The sequence below is a fragment of the Macaca fascicularis genome, chromosome 15, assembly GCF_037993035.2.
Source record: "Macaca fascicularis isolate 582-1 chromosome 15, T2T-MFA8v1.1".
NCBI lineage: Eukaryota > Metazoa > Chordata > Mammalia > Primates > Cercopithecidae > Macaca > Macaca fascicularis.
Genome location: NC_088389.1, coordinates 64,040,089 through 64,058,379, shown reverse-complemented (window position 1 = coordinate 64,058,379; position 18,291 = coordinate 64,040,089). Strand labels below are relative to the sequence as shown.

Genomic DNA, 18,291 nt, shown 5'->3' with positions numbered 1-18,291 from the left:
TATTCGTCCATCCATTCACTTAACAGAGCATTAGAGGCAAAGTTGAGTAAGAGGCTTTTCAGTCTTTGGGGATCTCATTGTTTAGTGGAGGTCAGAGCAAATTACTACATTTATTTTTTGTTGTTGTTATTTTGTTGTTACTATGTTTTACTGTAGTTGTAGTTTTCTGATACATCTACACCAAAGGTTCAGCGAGCGTGCTCTGGGAGCCCATAACAGGGATGTCAGGAAAACCTCTCAGAAGAGGCAAAGTTCAATCTGAATTTTGAGGAAGGAGTAGGAATTAACTAAAGAAAGGGGCTGGAGGGAAGGGGCATACCACGGAGAGCAAATAGAATGCTTAGAGGCACAGAATTATGTATAAGCATGTTAATTTAAAGAAATATAAGCAGGGCAGGCGCAGTGGCTCACACCTGTAATTCTAGAACTTTGGGAAGCCGGGGCGGGTGGATCACTTGAGGTCAGGAGTTTGAAAGTAGCCTGGCCAATATGGTGAAACCCCATCTCTACTAAAAATACAAAAATTAGCCAGGCATGGTGGTGGGCGCTTGGAATCCCAGCTACTTGGGAAGCTGAGACAGGAGAATTGCTTGAACCCAGGAGGCAGAGGTTGCAGTGAGCCGAGATCATGCCGCTGCACTCCAGCCTGGGCGACAGAGTGAGACTCCATCTCAAAAACACAAAATAAAAATAAAAGAAGTATGGCAATTTAGGGTACTTACAGCATCAGGCTGTGGGATTCAGCTATCTGGGATCAAATCTTAGTTCTGCTCTTTACAACTGCATGACTCCGCACAAGTCATATAACCTTGCTGCCCTTCTCTCTCCTCATCTGTAAATGAAGGTGATAATAATTTCTACTCAATGGAGTCGTTGTGAGGATTAGATAGGATAATGTGTATAAAGGTCTTAGCAGAGTGTGTGGCACATAAGCTGGAACAAAAAGAGTTGTATGAGGTTGAGAGAGAGTCATATTCTGGAAGATATAAACTAAGGAATTTAAACTGTATTGAATGCCGTTGAAGGGCTTTAAGCAGAGGAGTAACACGCTGAGATTTTCTTTGTAGAAAGATCACTGATAGCTGCAAGGAGGAGGGATTGGATTGAAGATCAAAGACCAGTTCAGAAATCCTTGAATGATAAGAGCCTGAGCCAGGACAATGACAGAAAAATAAAAGGAAGAGATGTATTTAAGTGATATTAAAGATTCTGTCCTGGTTTCTAGTAACTTCTTGATAATGCAGGCTTATTAAGGACTGTGGAAGCTTTCCAGTGGCATGTGACATCCCACATAAACACAATATGTGTTCCAGGCTTCCTGTGGTGACTCCTACCTCACTTTTCTGGGCTGTGACTATAGAGTGATTTTTTTATTCTATATTTCAGGTAAAGCTTTCAGGCTTGCCTCTTCCCAAGTAAGGCCCTTTCTTATCCAGCTAGGCAAATAGCTTCCTAAATGCAGTTCTTCCCCCTAATAACTTCAGGGGGTCAAGGGAAGTCCTACTCCACTGAAAGGCTGAAATGCACCCTAGATCTGTTCAGTAGCTCCTGCAGAAGTTGAAAGAGCTCAGAACTGAGATGTGTATGTGTGTGGTCGTGGCGTGGTGTCAGTAGAGAAACACCACCAGAAGAGGAGGGCTACCTGCCTGTAGGGGCCGCATAGAACTAGACCTATTAGTGAGGCTGGAAGGACTGTTTCCTTTAGCCAGGGAGTTACTCTGCCCGTAGCAACTGAGAGAAGGAAAAAGGAGGATGGGCATCTTTATATCTCTTGGACTGACCAAGTTTATCAGAGCAGTGCCCTGGGGCTGAGGACAGAACTTCTCAGCGACAGGCTCCCTGTGTTCTGGGATCTCACAATAGTCATTCTTACAGAACAGGGATAGTCTTGTGGAAGACAGGCTCTAGGAGAGGAAAGGTCCTTGATTCTAGAGGAAGAGGTATAGGGAGGGGAAGAGAAAGAGGATCATTGGAGACACTCTTTGCATTCTACTCTGACTCTCTCTCCCTCTCTCTCACTGTGTCCTCTGGATCAAGAAGCAGGAGCTACCTCCAGAGGAACAAGGGCCCAGCATTCGGAACCTGGATTTCTGGCCCAAGCTCATCACACTTATCGTGTCAATCATAGAGGAAGATAAGAATTCCTACACACCTGTTCTGAACCAGTGAGTATCACCCTCTTTGGCCCTGTCTGTTGGTGATTGGTCTGTCCATCTGTCTAACAACCTCTTTCTTTCCTGTCTCTGTATGTTTGCAGTGCCACCTCTTCTTCCTGTCCGTCCATCTGTCCCTCTGTCCCTTGTATCTGTCTGGGTAACTGTTTCTGGAGACAGGTGTGGAAACATAATGGGGGTCCCTGCCCAGACTGAGCCAGCCTCCCTGGAGTGAGAGGCTTCTGGGACTGTGGCTGCCATAGGAGCCCCAGGGGATCCAGAGACCATGTGTGTATGTGTCTGTCCACTGTGAATGAAGTGGGCCTTCTTATAGCCCACCCCTCCCTTGCCCTTTCTCCTCCATCTTATTTAGCCTGCGCCTGCTTTCCAGCCACTGCCTGGAGAGTCTCTGCCTCCCAATTGCCTGCCTTCTGGGCATCTTCTGCCCCCAGGCCCATCTTGCCTATGGGGATCCCTTCTGCCCCCACGTGTCCTCCCACTGGCCCCTGGGCCCCTTTTCTCCAGATTGGACCTAGCCCTATACTCTAAGCTTCTCCTTTCTCCAATATGACTTCCAAGAACTAGGCACTTTCGCCTTGAAATGAATCAAATCAAATGACTCTTGCCTTATTCTCTGACTGTGGTTTCTTCTGTCATCCAGGTTTCCTCAGGAGTTGAATGTGGGAAAAGTCAGCGCAGAAGTGATGTGGCATCTGTTTGCCCAAGACATGAAATATGCATTGGAGGGTAAGGATCTGTCCAAATCGGTGGGCTGCCAGGCTCCTAGCCCAAGCTCCTCGTTCACTGTCCCTTTCCTCTTCCGGACAACTACAACAACTTGTAGTTGTTTGGTGAGTGGTATAGTGAGAAACTAAAGGAATTTTAGGCCTGGTGGGAGGTAGGCCCCAGGAGACCTTGGTAGACAAAGTTGCAGCCAAAGCAAATATGAAAATGGCTGTGTGGCTGTAGGTTCCTCCTTCCAGCTTTGGAGCAACTGCCTGTTCAAGATCTTCCCAGCCCAGAGATGAACTTCTCCCATGGTGGGTGTTCTGAGGTTATCCACTTCCTGGAGAATGGTCTTGTGAAACTTCAGTTTTAAATAATCAGAACCTTAAATATACAGATAGATATAATTGTTTTCTTATGTTGGGGACTCTCTGGCCTGGCTTTTCTTGAAAGCTGCTCTGGTTTAGTATGACAATGCCAGGAAGATACTTCTTCCCTCACTTCTCCTATAGAGCAGGGCCACAGGCAAATTATTATTCATCTTACTCATTCAGCTTGTTCTTTTATTCATTTCCTACCTTGGTCCACAAAGATATCATTCCATACCTGTATCAGACCTTCCCATCTGTACCCATCTGTACTCACCTATTCAGCAGCCTTTCCTGCCTATTTAGGTGTGGTAGTCTGTCTCCTCATTCTGTGAAAGCCCATCTAGGAGGAGGAGCCATCTGGGCAGGGACGAAGCAGAGTCCGGATCTGTTATTTGGGTGGGATGGCAGGGCAGATGGGCCACCCTCAGACTCTTGAATGTGTGAGGTTTAGAATCAGTGAGTCTTGAGATTGAAAGAAATCTTGAAGATCTGTGTTACATTTGAGCCAGCTACAGACTACACGCGTACATTCTGTAATACAAGCCCAGAGCAGGGCTGCCTGCTGTCAGGCCAGGGAGGAGGTCACTGGTCTCTCCCTCCAGATGCCACTTAGTGAGCCTGATGGGGAGTACAGTCTCAGTTCTTGAAGAACTCTGGCTCCAGTGGGTTTGGGGGAAAAGAGAAAATACTTGTGAAAAGTGAATCAACTCCACAAGAGAAGTAGTGTAAGGTGGGGCAGAGGTTTTCAAACAGAAGTATCTTAGGAGCTAAGTTGAGGGAAAACCCCTTAGGGTGATGTCAGCTCAGCCAGCTCTGCTTTTATCATTCTTACATGGAATTCTAGGTGAGACTTCTTTTGAAAGGAGAGTTCTGCTAATGTTTAAAACACAGAAGTATTGAAAACTTCTACTTTAAGAGAAAGAATTAATGTTGGCCTGATTTCAAACATCAATTTCACTGCCTATGTAGCAGTGTGAATTTGGTCCAAACGACTTAATTTTTATGAGCTCCCATTTTCTCATCCGTAAAATGGGAGTGATGATAACATCTATTTCTTTGATGAAATACTGAGATGTATTTAGCATACTGTCTGGCACTTACTCAGCACTGACTAAATCTTAGTTCTTAAGAACAATAAGAAACCATTGCAGGCTCATGAGCAGAGATGCAATGTGAACCCAGTAGTATTTTAATAAGACCTACCTCAGTGGGAGATGAGGGCAGCTAGAATAGGGAGAGACTAGAATCAGAGAACACAGATAATGACGAGCTGTTGTAATAATTTAGGGATGGAGGGCGCTGGGATTAGAGAAGAGAAGTGGAGAGAGGAAAATGGGCTTTGATAGACATTGGAAGGAAGCCAGAACAGGACTTTGTGATGGTCAGAATATGGAGGGCAAGAGAAGGGGAGGAGTTTGGGGGCCTGGATGATAGGAGAGTGGCATTGACTCCGACTATAAAAGGAAAGTTGAAAATGCTGTTCTTCGCCAAATATTTTGTAAGTCAACATTGTTAAGGTATAATTTATAGACGATAGAGTAAGACCACTTTAAGAATACAATTTAATGAGTTTTGACAAATAAGCCCAACTGTGTAACAACTCTCCCAATTAAAATATGAAACAAAAGTTCCTTCTTGCCACTTTACAGTAAATCCCCACTCCATTCACCAAATGTTTATTGAATATTTTCTCTGTGCCAGGCACTGTGCTGGTTATTGGAACCCAGTGAGATGAACGAGGCATAGTACCATCCCTTAAGAAGCTCACAAAGCAGTCTAGAAAACAGTCATATAAATTGGCAGTTACAACACAGAGTTATGGCTGGGCACGGTGGCTCACACCTGTAATCCCAGCACTTTGGGAGGCTGAGGCGGGCGGATCACGAGGTCAGGAGTTCGAGACCAGTCTGGCCAACATAGTGAAACCCTGTCTCTACTAAAAATACACAAAAAATTAGCCAGGTGTGGTGGTGTGTGCCTGTAATCCCAGCTACTCAGGAGGCCGAGGCAGGAGAATCGTGTGAACCTGGGAGGCGGAGGTTGCAGTGAGCCAAGATCATGCCACTGCACTCCAACCTGGGTAACAGAATGAGACTCCGTCTCAAAAAAAAAAAACAACAAACAAAAAAACCCACAAAGTTATAATGCCACAAGAGGAGTAAGTATAGGGTGCTGAGAGCACACAGGAGAACCATGTAACCCAGACTCTGAGGACCTGGGAAGGCTTCCTGGGGGAGGCGATGTACAAGCTGAAACCTGAAGGGTAATAAGACTTAGCTGTGAGGGTGGTAGTGACAAGATAGGGAGACACATAACATTTCATGCAGAGGCTACAGCATATCCAAGACCTGGGGTCTAAAGAGAGCTGGCATGCTTGGAGAACTGGAAGCAGCAGTTCAGTGTGACTAGCACTTCAGAGGGTAGGGGAAGAGATAAGTAAGACCTGAAGGTGGAGAGGTGTGACAGAGTCAGATTGTGAAGGAGGTTGTAAGCCATGTCTAGGCTTTTGGACTCTCTCTCTCTCTCTTTTTTTTTTTTTTTTTTTTTTTTTGAGCCTTGCTGTGTTGCCCAGGCTGGAGTGCAGTGGGCTGATCTTGGCTCACTGCAACCTCCGCCTCCTGGATTTAAGCGATTCTCTTGCCTCAGCCACCTGAGTAGCTGGGATTACAAGCGTGCACCACCACACACAGCTAATTTTTGTATTTTTAGTAGAGACAGGGTTTCACCATGTTGGCCAGTCTGGTCTTGAACCCCTAGCTTCAAGTGATCTGCCTCGCTCAGCCTCTTAAAGTGCTGGGATTACAGGTGTGAGCCACCGCACCCAGCTGACTTTTGGACTCTATCTTGAGGTAGTTGGGAGCCACTGACATATGTTAAGCAAGGGATTGATGTGATCAGATTATTATGTAGAAAGGCCACTCGCTCTGTCTACAGTGTGGAGAATGGATTGGGAGGCAGATGACCAGTCTGGAGGCTATTGTAGTAATCCAGGTTAGAGATGGTGGTAATGAGACATAGGCAGGTAATAGTGTGGCTAGAAGGAATGGATAGATTCCAGAGACATTTGGAGGTGAAATCAGGAGCTGGTGATTTAACTGGGTATGAATAAAGAGGTAGAAGGAAGATTTGAGGATAAAACTCAGCATTGAACAAGAGGATAAGATTAGTTGGTGTACTCTGTTCCACTTCAGCTGGAGATTTTAAGATGGTGAGAGATGGGGGCAAGTTAAATCCAGGCATGATGAAATGTTCCATCCGAAGCTTATATGGGCTAGGTGCAGTGGCTTACACCTGTAATCCCAGCACTTTGCGGGGCTGAGGTGAGTGGATCACCTGAGTTCAGGAGTTCATGACCAGCCTGGCCAACATGGTGGAACCCCAACTCTACTAAAACTACAAAAATTAGCCAGGTGTGCTGGCACAAGTCTGTAATCCCAGCTACTCAGGAGCCTGAGGCAGGAGAATTGCTTGAACCCAGGAGGCAGAGGTTGCAGTGAGCAGAGAGAGCACCACTGCACTCCACCCTGGGCGACAGAGCGAGACTCCATCTCAAAAAAAATAAGAAGTGTATATAGACACTACCAGAACCGAAGAGAGATTAGGGGGAGATACCAGCAAACTGGGTAGTTGAAATCTTGAGGTTGGACGAGCTCTCCAGGAGGAAAGGAGGGAGTTAGGTGGAAGTCAGGGGCAGGAGGTTATGGATTGGCCCTTCTGACAGACTACCCCACCTCAAACAACTTTACTGGAGCATGACTCCATGGGACTTGTTAGAATAGTTTAAAGTGTGGCCGGTGTTTCAGAACTTGTCAGTTAGTTTTTACACCAGAGAAGTTAATACAGAAATTAGGGATAGGGGCCAGAGTGCAGATAATGAATTGACAGAGAAAGTGAAAATTATATGTAAAAGCGGTAACTTGAAAGTCCCTAAAAGAAAGAGTTAGGGAGTTACGGAGTGATGGGCAGCCCTGCTTGAAAAGGAAGGAGGAGGGCCCTCCTGATGTTTCTAGGTTCTTAGACTGGTTCAAGAACAGCAGGGGAGGGGGATGGAGGAGAGGGTCTCTCTGATGTCCCTGATTTTTTTACTCTCTTTGTTGCTTATTGGTGTCTCTGCTCTGTCACAAGCAACCACTGTCATTCGTATACGAAAAGTCCTCTTTCTGGGTGGTAAGAACTTTTAGTGTCCTTTTGCCCCTAGTCTTATACCTTTTCCCTCTTCTCCTGCTCACTGCTTCATAGAAGAGACTGCAAATGCAACTTTAGGTTGAGACAGTACTGCCTGCAGTGCCAGGGAATGAAATTCCTGGGACTTGAAGCCCTTTGAGGCTTAATCCCAGGCTTCCATTTCCTCCTTCGGTGTCTGCTGCGCTAGTTCACGAGGGCCAGCTGCCGCAGCCTGAATGTTCCACCTTAACTTGGAGGAGCATCGCCCTTGGCAACTCAAAGTTGAGCAACAAAGTCCCCAAGGACAGTGGCCTTCTCTTCTCTGCTGCTTAGTCCTGCTCCCACATCTGACTGCAGGTGGCTTTTACCATTATGTTGATGTGTCAGCATACAATTGATTTTTATTATTTAAATTAGTGCTTCAACTATAAAGGGGGTAGATGAAGAGAACCTATGGGTGTGGCCAGTGCTCCAGACTCTGAGCAAATTGTGAGTTATCTTTGTCCTAGATTTTCCAGAAGGCTCTGGAGATTCAGCAAGATGACTTTTCAAGTTCATAATAAGTGCCCCATTTTCTGCAGCATGATACGTCCTTTCATCTGGCTGTGTTTCCATAGTTTCCAAACTGACTATTCATATTTGCATACTTCCCTGAGAATTCATTTTTTCAGTGTCTCAGCTCTGCCCTAGAGCCCTTCAGTTTGCCTCAAGATTCCATTACACCATGGCTGCCCAACTGCTCTGTCAACTTGGCCCAGTTTGATTTTCCTTGTCTCTGTAGTTGTCATTGACCCATTCATGCCATGTACACCTGCTCATCTCTGCCTTTAAGCCTGTCTGAAGGATGACTCAACTACCATGATCAGAAAGGCCCTGGTAAACCATTGCCCTCTACAGTCATGGGCAGTCTCCCTACTAATCAGCATCAGCACTCATGGCCCTTTCTCGTCCTCTTCACCAGAGGCCAGATGCTAGAGCAAAAAGACCACTTCCAAATGCTAGAACAAAAAGACTGCAGGCTTTATCTGGGAGTCTGGCTTAGTCTTTCTAGAGGAAGATTTGGGCCAAGCTTGTGGAGAGTTGCTCAGCAGAACACTGGTGGGGAGAGATGGCTGTGAGAAGGAGGTTTGGAGTCACCCTTGTCTTAGGACATCTGATGGAGTTGCCTGACCAGATCTGCTGCCTTGGGAAGGCTCAGGAACCATGGACTCTACTGCTGGGACCTGACCCAACCTTTCTCCCTACCACTAGAGCATGAGAAAGACCGCCTGTGTAAGAGTGCTGACTACATGAACCTGCACTTCAAGGTGAAATGGCTCCACAATGAATACGTGCGGGATCTGCCTGTCCTCCAGGGGCAGGTGCCTGAGTACCCAGCGTGAGTCATCATGTGGGCACTACACAGGGAAGGGAAGATGGCCCTCTGGGTGGGCAGGGCTAGTATCCCCAATTCATTTCAACAAGCCAGTCTTGGGTACTGCCTGTTCCAGGTACCACTGTAGACAGAGAAAAGTGTTAAACTGTGCCCTGCCATCCAGAGGATCCCAGTCTAGTGGAGCTGTCAGGAAATGGCATATTCCAACCACGAGTTCTAACCCCCTGTTCTCCTGCTCTGACTGCAGGTGGTTTGAGCAGTTTGTGCTACAATGGCTGGATGAGAATGAGGATGTATCCCTGGAATTCCTGCATGGGGCCCTGGAGCGAGATAAGAAGGATGGAGTAAGTCAGGGGCTTTGGCTGCACAGGGTCCAGGCCAGGTCTCCCAGCAATTAGCTATCGGCAGAAGTTACTGGGCTTTAGCCAAGATGGCTATGCCTGTCCTGTGGAGTTCACAGGAGGGCTGTTGAGGGCCACTAGCCACCCTTGCTGGGTCAGAGCCTTTTCAAACTCTACAAGCTTGGGAAAAGATAGAAGCTGTGGATGGTGACCCTGTGTGTGGTCTTCCTTAGTTCCAGCAGACATCAGAGCATGCACTCTTTTCCTGCTCTGTGGTGGATGTCTTCACACAACTCAATCAGAGCTTTGAGATCATCCGGAAGCTGGAATGCCCAGACCCCAGCATCCTTGCCCACTACATGAGGAGGTTTGCTAAGGTGACCATAACCCTTCCTACTCCCTCCCCCTTACCACCACCACACTCACAGTCTCATCACAGGCCTGAGCTCAGCACTTCTCCATTGTGGCCTCCAGGTAGAGCCTCCTGTGACCCCCATTCTCCTTTGCTTGTTTCTGGGGCAGACAGATGGTTCTGTCTTAGTGCTGTTCTGTGATTGAGAGGGAGCTTTGTCCCGTACTGTGAGATTCCCCCTTTACCTCCCTGCTGTTACTGTTCTGTGATGAGAAGTGCCACCTTAGGCAAGATCCCCATAGAAGAGCTAAGAGTTCCCTTTCCTTTTCTTTCCTTTTCTTCTCTTCTCAGACCATTGGGAAGGTGCTGATGCAATATGCAGACATCTTGTCAAAGGACTTCCCAGCCTATTGCACAAAGGAGAAACTGGTAGGTTCAGGCCCTGGGACTCTTAGAGAAAGAGAGTGAATGACATTTGAATCCTTGCTTTTGAAGCTGTCCTCAGAATTGAGGGTTGGGGTGACACTCCTGATGCCTGATTCCCACCATGGCTTTGCTTCAGATCCATGCCACAAAATTATGAGAACTTGACAGAGTTCCTGTGAGTCTCATTTGCTACATTATCCTCTGCTAAGCTAGACCTTTGTTTAGTCTTTTATATATAAACTTAAGATATTCAATGAGTTCTAAAGGATAATACATTAATACTTGAGTACCTACCACCCAGCTTTAAAATGAAAACGTTTGCTTTTAGTCAAGGAGAATTCTCTGAACTGGCCCCAGCTCTTCGTGCTTAGGGAGAAACCTATGTAATGTGTGAAGTCCCTGTGGCTTTTGTGAGAGAGGGAGGGACCCTAGGCTAATGGGCCCTATGCTGAAAGGAGCCAAGACTCAACAGCTACATCTGTCCCCAAAGCCCTGCATCCTGATGAACAACATGCAGCAACTGAGGGTCCAGCTGGAGAAAATGTTTGAGGCCATGGGAGGCAAGGAGGTAGGTCTTAGGGTTTGGGAGTCACTGTATTTTCCCTTTATTCCTGAGCTCCTTGGCCACAGAACTCTACCCTCTCTTTACTAGGTGTAGGCCAGGAATTCAGCTTGGGGTCTGGGCTGGCTTAATCTGAGAGAGGCATTGGGGTAATGCCCTGCGAGGGAGGAATAGGCACTGGGGTAGGGTCCTGCAAGGGAGTAGTAAGGGTGTGGCAGGGTAGAAGAGGGTAAGAAAAGCAGCCTAGCCAGGCTTACCTCCTGTGAATATAGCTGGACCTTGAAGCTGCAGACAGTCTGAAGGAGCTGCAGGTGAAACTGAATACGGTTCTGGATGAGCTCAGCATGGTGTTTGGAAACAGGTCAGTGACCCCACAATACAAGGCCCTCAGAGCCAGATGTGGTCCCTAGCCAATCCCAGAGCCCTTGCCCCACACCTCTCCATATAGCTGCAGGTGTGCGGATCTTCCCTGTACTCCTGCTGACTGTCCCTGCTGGAACTGCACCATGAGCATATGGGAATGGGACCAAATAGCTGGTGCCGCTCCAGGGACAGCGTGTGTTTGGGGAGGGGAAGGCTACACTGTGGGCACGTGTGTAGTTTCCAGGTACGGATTGATGAGTGTGTTCGACAAATGGCCGACATCCTGGGCCAGGTTCGGGGCACAGGGAATGCATCTCCAGACGCCAGGGCCTCAGCGACTCAGGATGCAGATAGCGTGCTCCGGCCTCTCATGGACTTCCTGGATGGCAAGTGAGTACAGCATTCAGGACTATCCTGTGGGGATGAGCAAAGCAGATGCCATCCGGCAGGGGAGCTCCTTGGGAAGAGGGGTTCTCAAACTCTCACCCTGACCTCACCTGTTGCCTGGACTTGCAGCCTCACCCTCTTTGCCACTGTGTGTGAGAAGACGGTTCTGAAGCGTGTACTGAAGGAGCTCTGGCGCGTGGTGATGAACACAATGGAGAGGATGATTGTTCTGCCCCCACTCACTGACCAGACGGTAAGGACACCTCCTTCCACTTCCTCCTGCTGTCTCCCTTCCTCTCACTCCCTGCTTCCTGATGGAGTTGGGGTCCTCTGCTTTTGACTGATTCCCTCTCTGCCCAGGGCACCCAGCTGATCTTCACTGCTGCCAAGGAGCTGAGCCATCTTTCCAAACTCAAGGTACTCTGGGTGTGGGGTCCTCCTGGCAGGTGTGGTCCTTCTGAAGTCATGGAGAGAGGGTGGCTGGGGGGAAGGAAATTGGAGCTTTGGAGACTGAAGAGGAAAAGGAGGAGATGAATATGCACTGTGGGCTGGCAGGTGGGTGCGTGACTGCTCTGAGCTGTCCTGATGCTGCTGATTTCTCTGAACAGGATCACATGGTGCGAGAGGAAACACGGAATCTCACTCCAAAGCAGTGTGCAGTCCTTGACCTCGCCCTGGACACCATCAAGGTGGAGGCCCCCCCTTTTTCAGACAGCCTTACTACCACACTCACTTGGCCCTGGCATTCCACTCTCCTAGACCAGGTGTCCCTCCAGCTCCTAGCACTCCACATCCAGAAGAGAGTTACTATGTACTGCCAAGGATACAAAGAGAATCAGATACAGTTCCTAAGTTCAAGATGCTTATCATTGGTAAGGTGATATAAGGCAGGAACATATGAACTGTGCTTCAAGGCACCTGGGAGAGGTATGTCATAGGTCTCAAGTTCTCTAAGGTTCAGATGGGTAAAAGAGCACTTTTGGTCCTTCTCCTTGCCTGAAATGCTTCTATTCCATTTCTTTGCCTGTCCAGAAAGACCCATCCTTCAAACACCACCCCACCTCCAAGACTGTGGCCATCCCCTACCAATCCTGCCAAATACCCAAATAATACTCTTCACCCAGGAGCCTATGACTCTGGTTCTGTGGGTGTTCCTGAACAGCCTGTTCTCACAGCCCTCTTCTTGCTTCTCTGAGGACAATGTTGGGGAGCTGCTTTCTGTAAGGAGATGAAGCAGTCACAGGTGCTCTTTTATCTTGCAGCAATACTTCCATGCAGGAGGCAATGGGCTGAAGAAAACCTTCCTGGAGAAGAGTCCAGATCTACAGTCTTTACGCTATGCCCTGTCTCTGTACACACAGACTACTGACACTCTCATCAAGACCTTTGTGCGCTCGCAGACCACCCAAGGTAAGGCCCTGAGGGCTTTGGGTTTCCACCTCTCCTCTCTGATACACATCTTCCCCTAGGGAGTCTGTATCTTCATGCCCTTGGGGGCAGATCCAGGTACTTCTTCAGAGAGCCCTTCAAATTCAGATCTTGATTGCTTGATCTCAGTACTTACATCCACCCCACACCCATTACCAGGCAGGAGAATCACAGAGGCCTGGGAGATATGTCTAAGATTTCTTTTCCCAGACATTGCCTGGCCCATGCATGTTTATTGAGCTCAAGGAGTACACCCTGACTGGTAAGCGGCAAGAAGGAAAAATCTGTGAGGAAGACTTGAGCATGAATGAAAGCCATGAGAAATATGAAGGCTCGTAGTGTGGGGAGCTTTGCTGGGAGTTGTCCTGGGGAGAGAAGGCAAAAGACTTTCCAGACTCTGCAGCATGCATAGGGAGACAAGGAAGAGAGGCAAACCATGGCAGCTGCTGGAGGGAGGGTGTGGATCCCGGGGCCCTGTGCACAGCTGTAGTTCCAGTCTCAGGGGTGCTGCTTATGCACAGGGGACCCAGGAAGCCGGCTTTCTCCCAGTGATTTTCAGTGCTCAGAAACCCTTCCTACCTTTCGCGTGGCCTGTCCAAAACAAAACACATCTGCATAGATGTAGCTCAGGTTGAAATTCTGATGCTGGAGCAGAGCCCTCCCCGGAGGCACCTCAGGCACATTTCTTACTGCTTGTTCCTAGGAAACCTGAGCAGGCTGCCTGGGGGAGCGAAACTGGTGGCAGAAGTTGACACTTAGGCATTACTGAGCTGTGTGTGAATCTGGGGCACAGGGCTGACCTAGAGGGGTGAGGGGTTTAGGCAGGTAGACTGGTGATGGGAGGTCAGAAAATGGAAGGGACCTAAAGTACTGCTCTATTCCCCATCTGTTCTCATTTCCAATCCAGGGAGGGAAGAATAGAGAGCAAAGAAGAGCTGTGAGTCTTACTTAAGTGGACAGGGAGAACTTTTACAGAGCTGGGTACATGTGCAGGCACACACCATCAAAGAAGATCTGAGTTAATCCAGAAAGGCTTTTTAGAAGCATTAAGCTTTAAGCTTGATAAAAGATGAGGAGAGCCTGGAATGAGCACACATATGGTGAGAGCAAGGTTGGAGACTGCAGGAAGAATCCCTATGTATGTGTGTGCATTTTCTACCCATTGCTTTATCGTTTAAGGGTCTAAGAAATTAGAGCCTCCAGCCTCTCTCTTGTCCTGCTGGTCTCAGATACCTCCTCTCTGTCTTTTTCTACTGTTTCTGCCTATGATTTGGTTGGTCTCTGACCCATGAAGTCTAATTTGGAGCATTCACACACTCACTCCAGCTCTTTCACTTCTTTCTCCACTCTGCCCCACCTCTGTGCTCCCTCAGAATATGTGTAGAGCTGCTTTGAATGGCTGTTAACTCCTTAGACTGCTAACGAATTCTTCTTTCTCTGTTCTGCTGCTGCTACTACCTCTGACTTGCCTGTCCTCATTCAGTGCATGATGGGAAAGGTATTAGATTTACTGCTAATGAGGACATTCGGCCGGAAAAGGGTATGTTGTACACCATGCAAATATGGATCTAACATGGGCTAACACTGACCCCTGGGAGCTAGAATGAGCAACTTGTGCTGGGGGTGGGGGAACCAGCTGTCAAAGTTTAGGAGCTCTATCCCAAGTCTTAGAGATGGGCAATGCCTTCATATAGCCCAGGAAGGGGTTCTGTTGTTGATCCCTGTCTGTGTTCTCAACATTCTCCCACCCCTCTGCCTCAGGACAAAGAAGGATTTTCTCTGGTGTGTAAGATTGTGGTGTTTTCTTTTTTCTTTTCTTTTCCTTTTTTTTTTTTTTTTTTTTTTTGAGACAGAGTCTCACTCTGTCGCCCAGGCTGGAGTGCAGTGGCACGATTTCTGCTCACTGCAAGCTCTGCCTCCCAGGTTCATGCCATTCTCCTGCCTCAGCCTCCTGAGTAGCTGGGACTACAGGTGCCCACCACCACACTCGGCTAATTTTTTTTGTATTTTTAGTAGAGACTGGGTTTCACCGTGTTAGCCACGATGGTCTCGATCTCCCGACCTCATGATCCACCCGCCTTGGCCTCCCAAAGTGGTGGGATTACAGGCATGAGCCACCACACCTGGCCCAGTGTTTGCTTAAAATAGGGTGGGGTCTCTGCTAAGGGGAGCCTGTAGATTGGCTCTTTTCAGAGATTGGAACTGGGGAGTTCATTCTATAGAGGGGCCCAGGTTTGAGGGGGATGAAGTCTTTCAGAGCACAGCAGCCACCCAAGCGGGGACCTCTAGGAATCCTGCAGCCTCCCAAGCATGGACCTCTAGGAATCCTGCAGCCTCCCAAGCACGGACCTCTAGGAATCCTGCAGCCTCCCAAGCAGGGACCTCTAGGAATCCTGGGCATAGGTGGAAGGTTGCTGCTTTTGGCTAGAGAAGACCCACATTTTTCCATTAAGAGACACCACCAAGTCAACATAATTCCCAGACACAGATATAAGGTGATGGCACTGTCCTACCCCAACATCTTTTAATGAAAAATCCTTCAGCCTAGGAGATAGTTTTGGGGATCCTTGAGAGAGAGTCTTAGTGCATTTTTGGAAAATGTTGTGCCTAAGATGCTGTCAGCTTAACTTGTGTTACAAGACACAGCCTTGTTCTTTATCCCATTTCTTTCCCTTCTTCTATTGCTTACTTCCCATGGTTACTGTGGTGATTGCTTCTTGCTTTTGGGTATAGGGCGGTGGCCTCCTCACCCCTCAGTTTTACCTCCTAGTGTTCTCCAATGGGGGATCATCTCTCCATTTGTCCCTCAGGGTCTGGTGTGGACGATCCTGTGGGAGAAGTCTCTATTCAGGTGGACTTGTTTACACACCCGGGTACTGGGGAGCACAAGGTCACAGTGAAAGGTGAGTGATGGACTTACAGGTCTGCCCTTTCCTTGCCCAGTGGCCTCACTCATCACTCAAAAGCAGGGGCTCATCTCAGCTCTTCTCCAAGGGGAAGGTCACGTGGGGTTCAAGAACTGGGAATTCCTGGTGGGATCCCTCACAGGTTTCCCTTGTTTGGGCAGTGGTGGCTGCCAATGACCTCAAGTGGCAGACAGCGGGTATGTTCCGGCCTTTCGTGGAGGTGACCATGGTTGGCCCACACCAAAGTGATAAGAAGAGGAAGTTCACAACCAAGTCCAAAAGCAACAACTGGGCCCCCAAGTACAATGAGACATTCCACTTGTAAGTTACAGGGTGGGGGACCTGCAGGACTCTGGGATGGGGGTAAAACTTGAGGGGTGGGTGGGGAGGAGGGCCCTGGGAGATGGCAGACTAGGGTGAAATCAGCTGAAGACTCTCAACTCTGGCCTCATTAACTTCTATCCTGTGCTCACAGCCTCCTGGGAAATGAAGAGGGGCCCGAGTCCTATGAGTTGCAGATATGCGTGAAGGATTACTGCTTTGCCCGGGAAGATCGCGTGCTAGGGCTGGCTGTGATGCCTCTGAGGGATGTCACAGCCAAGGGCAGCTGTGCCTGCTGGTGCCCCTTGGGCCGGAAGATCCACATGGATGAGACAGGCCTGACCATTCTCCGGATTTTGTCTCAGAGGAGCAATGATGAGGTGGCCCGAGAATTTGTGAAACTCAAATCAGAGTCTCGTTCCACAGAGGAGGGGAGCTGAACACCTTCGACTCCTGTTCCAATCAGGCAGCAGCAATTTCGCAAATCAGGGCCAGTGGGAGTTAGCTGTGTAATCAGCTTAGGATCTTTGCAGTCAAGAGGCTGACCCCTTCAGTTAAAGATATTTAAGGAAAAATTTGGGGTGGTGATAATATTGCTTTTCACAGAAAGGGTCATGAAGCCCTGACCCAGCAGGACTGTGGTACTAGGGGCTGGTATGTGGGATTACCATATGGAGAAATTTTCCATAAAGAGAGAAGGACAAACATTTCTGAGAGTGTCAGCCATTCTTGGTAGACACCCCTCCACTCCTCATTCCACCTCTACCATCTCCATGCCACAGCTTATCCAGTTAGACACATACACACCAATCATTAGAAAAACAAGTGTAGAGGGTGTGGAACTTGTGCCTGGCTGGCTGGGTAGTCAGTTGAGCCTGTTGCTGAGCCCTGTGGTCTGGATTGGAGTATGGCCAGGGCAGGAGTACACAGAATAGAATTTAGACTGTCCCTTGAGCAGAATCCACTGATTTTCTGTGGCTCCAATGAGAACAAGGCTTTGAAACTGAACAAGATACCTTCTAGAAATGAACTGTGCTAATCCCTTTCCCCAGATTGTATCATGAGTAGGACCAGGTTCACGTGGTGCTTCAAAGCCCTGAGAAGAATATTTCTTTGGACCCCAGGCACTAGGGGCCACCTGCCTGGGAGTCTCCCTGCCTCACTCGTCTAGGCAGGGGAGTGATGCTTGAGGACGTGACAGGCTGTTCTAACATGTATCTACCTGAGGGGTAGTTGAAGGATCCAGGAGTATTTTCTTCTTGGGTAGGCCCTGAACAAAGCCAAATAGAAACCAGTCTAGAAAAAGTCCTGCTCATCTGTGTCCACTGCCTTCTAGCCATCCTCCACCTTGCAGAGAGAATCTAGACTTTGGTCTCAGTCTCTCCCTTTCATCTGGGTCATTTGCTATTCCCCTCAGATATTCAACCCTGTAGAAGGAGCCTGGACTCTGATCCCTCTGTACAGGCTGGATGGAGGGGGCCCTCAACATTCCCTGGGAGGTCAGAGACAAACTTTCAGAGAGTCAGATGGACTTCCCAAGACTTGCTCAGAGATATGACATGGCTCTTGGATTTCCTCTGTAGCAGCCTCCTGGACTTCCTGAGGACTCGACATTGTCCACAGATGTACTGGCCATTACATGAAACAAGAAACCAAGCATCTTTGCTGTTGTTAATTATTATATGTGCCATTGTTACAGATCATAGGCTAGTCTGTAATAAATTATCTTATAGCAGCCTTTGGGGTTTGGTAATTCTGCTAATGTGTGGAAAGCCATGGAAATGACTGTCCTCTATAATGGTAGATTTTGGCCTAATGGTCCTTTGCTGCTTCACACTTCTCCACCCCCATATCTGACAGCCAGTGGGTGAAGCCTAAAGTGGTTCTGGATAAGCACCACTGGGCTAACATCCTGTCCTAGAGCTGAGACCACCAATCTAATTAAGAGAGTCATGGGACATAAGGCAAAAGGTCCAAAAGAGTAGCAGTAGAGGTAGTCTGGTGCAAACTCGTCCATGCTTCTCTTCCTTTTGTCTAGAATCGCTAGGACAGATCACAGCCTGGGTTGTGAGGACAAGGCAGGGGCCCACTGGGGAGAGGTGTGCCTGCCCATCTTGGCAGAGGAGTGAGGCTGCCACAGATAGGACAGAAGATTAGGCTTAGGACCGTACCTTGGCCTTTCATTCAGGCTCTATTCAAGGAAGAAGAGCTGCAGTAGAATGCCTACTCCCAAAGGGGAAGAAATAAGGTAAAAGGCCTCCTGGCATGGAAATGGGAAAAGCTGAAACAAGAAAGATAGTGTTCACCTACTCTCTCAACCTGCACCATCACTACTTGTGAGGCAGGGACTAACGGGGCACCAGGCGGGGTTGCTCCGTCTCCACTGCTTGCTAAATAAATCCTTAGAGTTCAGTTG

The 18,291-nt window shown here is 48.3% G+C and overlaps 1 protein-coding gene across 19 annotated transcripts in view; it reads left to right on the top strand.

Moving 5' to 3' along the window:
• UNC13B (unc-13 homolog B) overlaps positions 1-17,612 on the top strand; it is a 235,883-nt gene extending 218,271 nt beyond the window's left edge. For 8 of the 19 annotated variants that reach the window (XM_074017186.1, XM_074017187.1, XM_005581384.5 and 5 more), the window contains 17 exons: positions 2,038-2,165; positions 2,815-2,900; positions 8,666-8,792; positions 9,037-9,133; positions 9,364-9,507; positions 9,834-9,911; positions 10,399-10,476; positions 10,743-10,831; positions 11,071-11,223; positions 11,350-11,473; positions 11,581-11,637; positions 11,829-11,909; positions 12,483-12,630; positions 14,132-14,188; positions 15,459-15,551; positions 15,716-15,875; positions 16,030-17,612. In XM_074017186.1, coding sequence (XP_073873287.1) covers positions 2,038-2,165; positions 2,815-2,900; positions 8,666-8,792; positions 9,037-9,133; positions 9,364-9,507; positions 9,834-9,911; positions 10,399-10,476; positions 10,743-10,831; positions 11,071-11,223; positions 11,350-11,473; positions 11,581-11,637; positions 11,829-11,909; positions 12,483-12,630; positions 14,132-14,188; positions 15,459-15,551; positions 15,716-15,875; positions 16,030-16,315 — 1,986 coding nt within the window. In that variant the 3' untranslated portion in view covers positions 16,316-17,612. The remainder of the gene's footprint in view (positions 1-2,037; positions 2,166-2,814; positions 2,901-8,665; positions 8,793-9,036; positions 9,134-9,363; positions 9,508-9,833; positions 9,912-10,398; positions 10,477-10,742; positions 10,832-11,070; positions 11,224-11,349; positions 11,474-11,580; positions 11,638-11,828; positions 11,910-12,482; positions 12,631-14,131; positions 14,189-15,458; positions 15,552-15,715; positions 15,876-16,029) is intronic. The other 11 variants (XM_005581385.5, XM_045374417.3, XM_045374415.3 and 8 more) reach the window with 3 other exon arrangements.
• Positions 17,613-18,291: the final 679 nt, after the last annotated feature.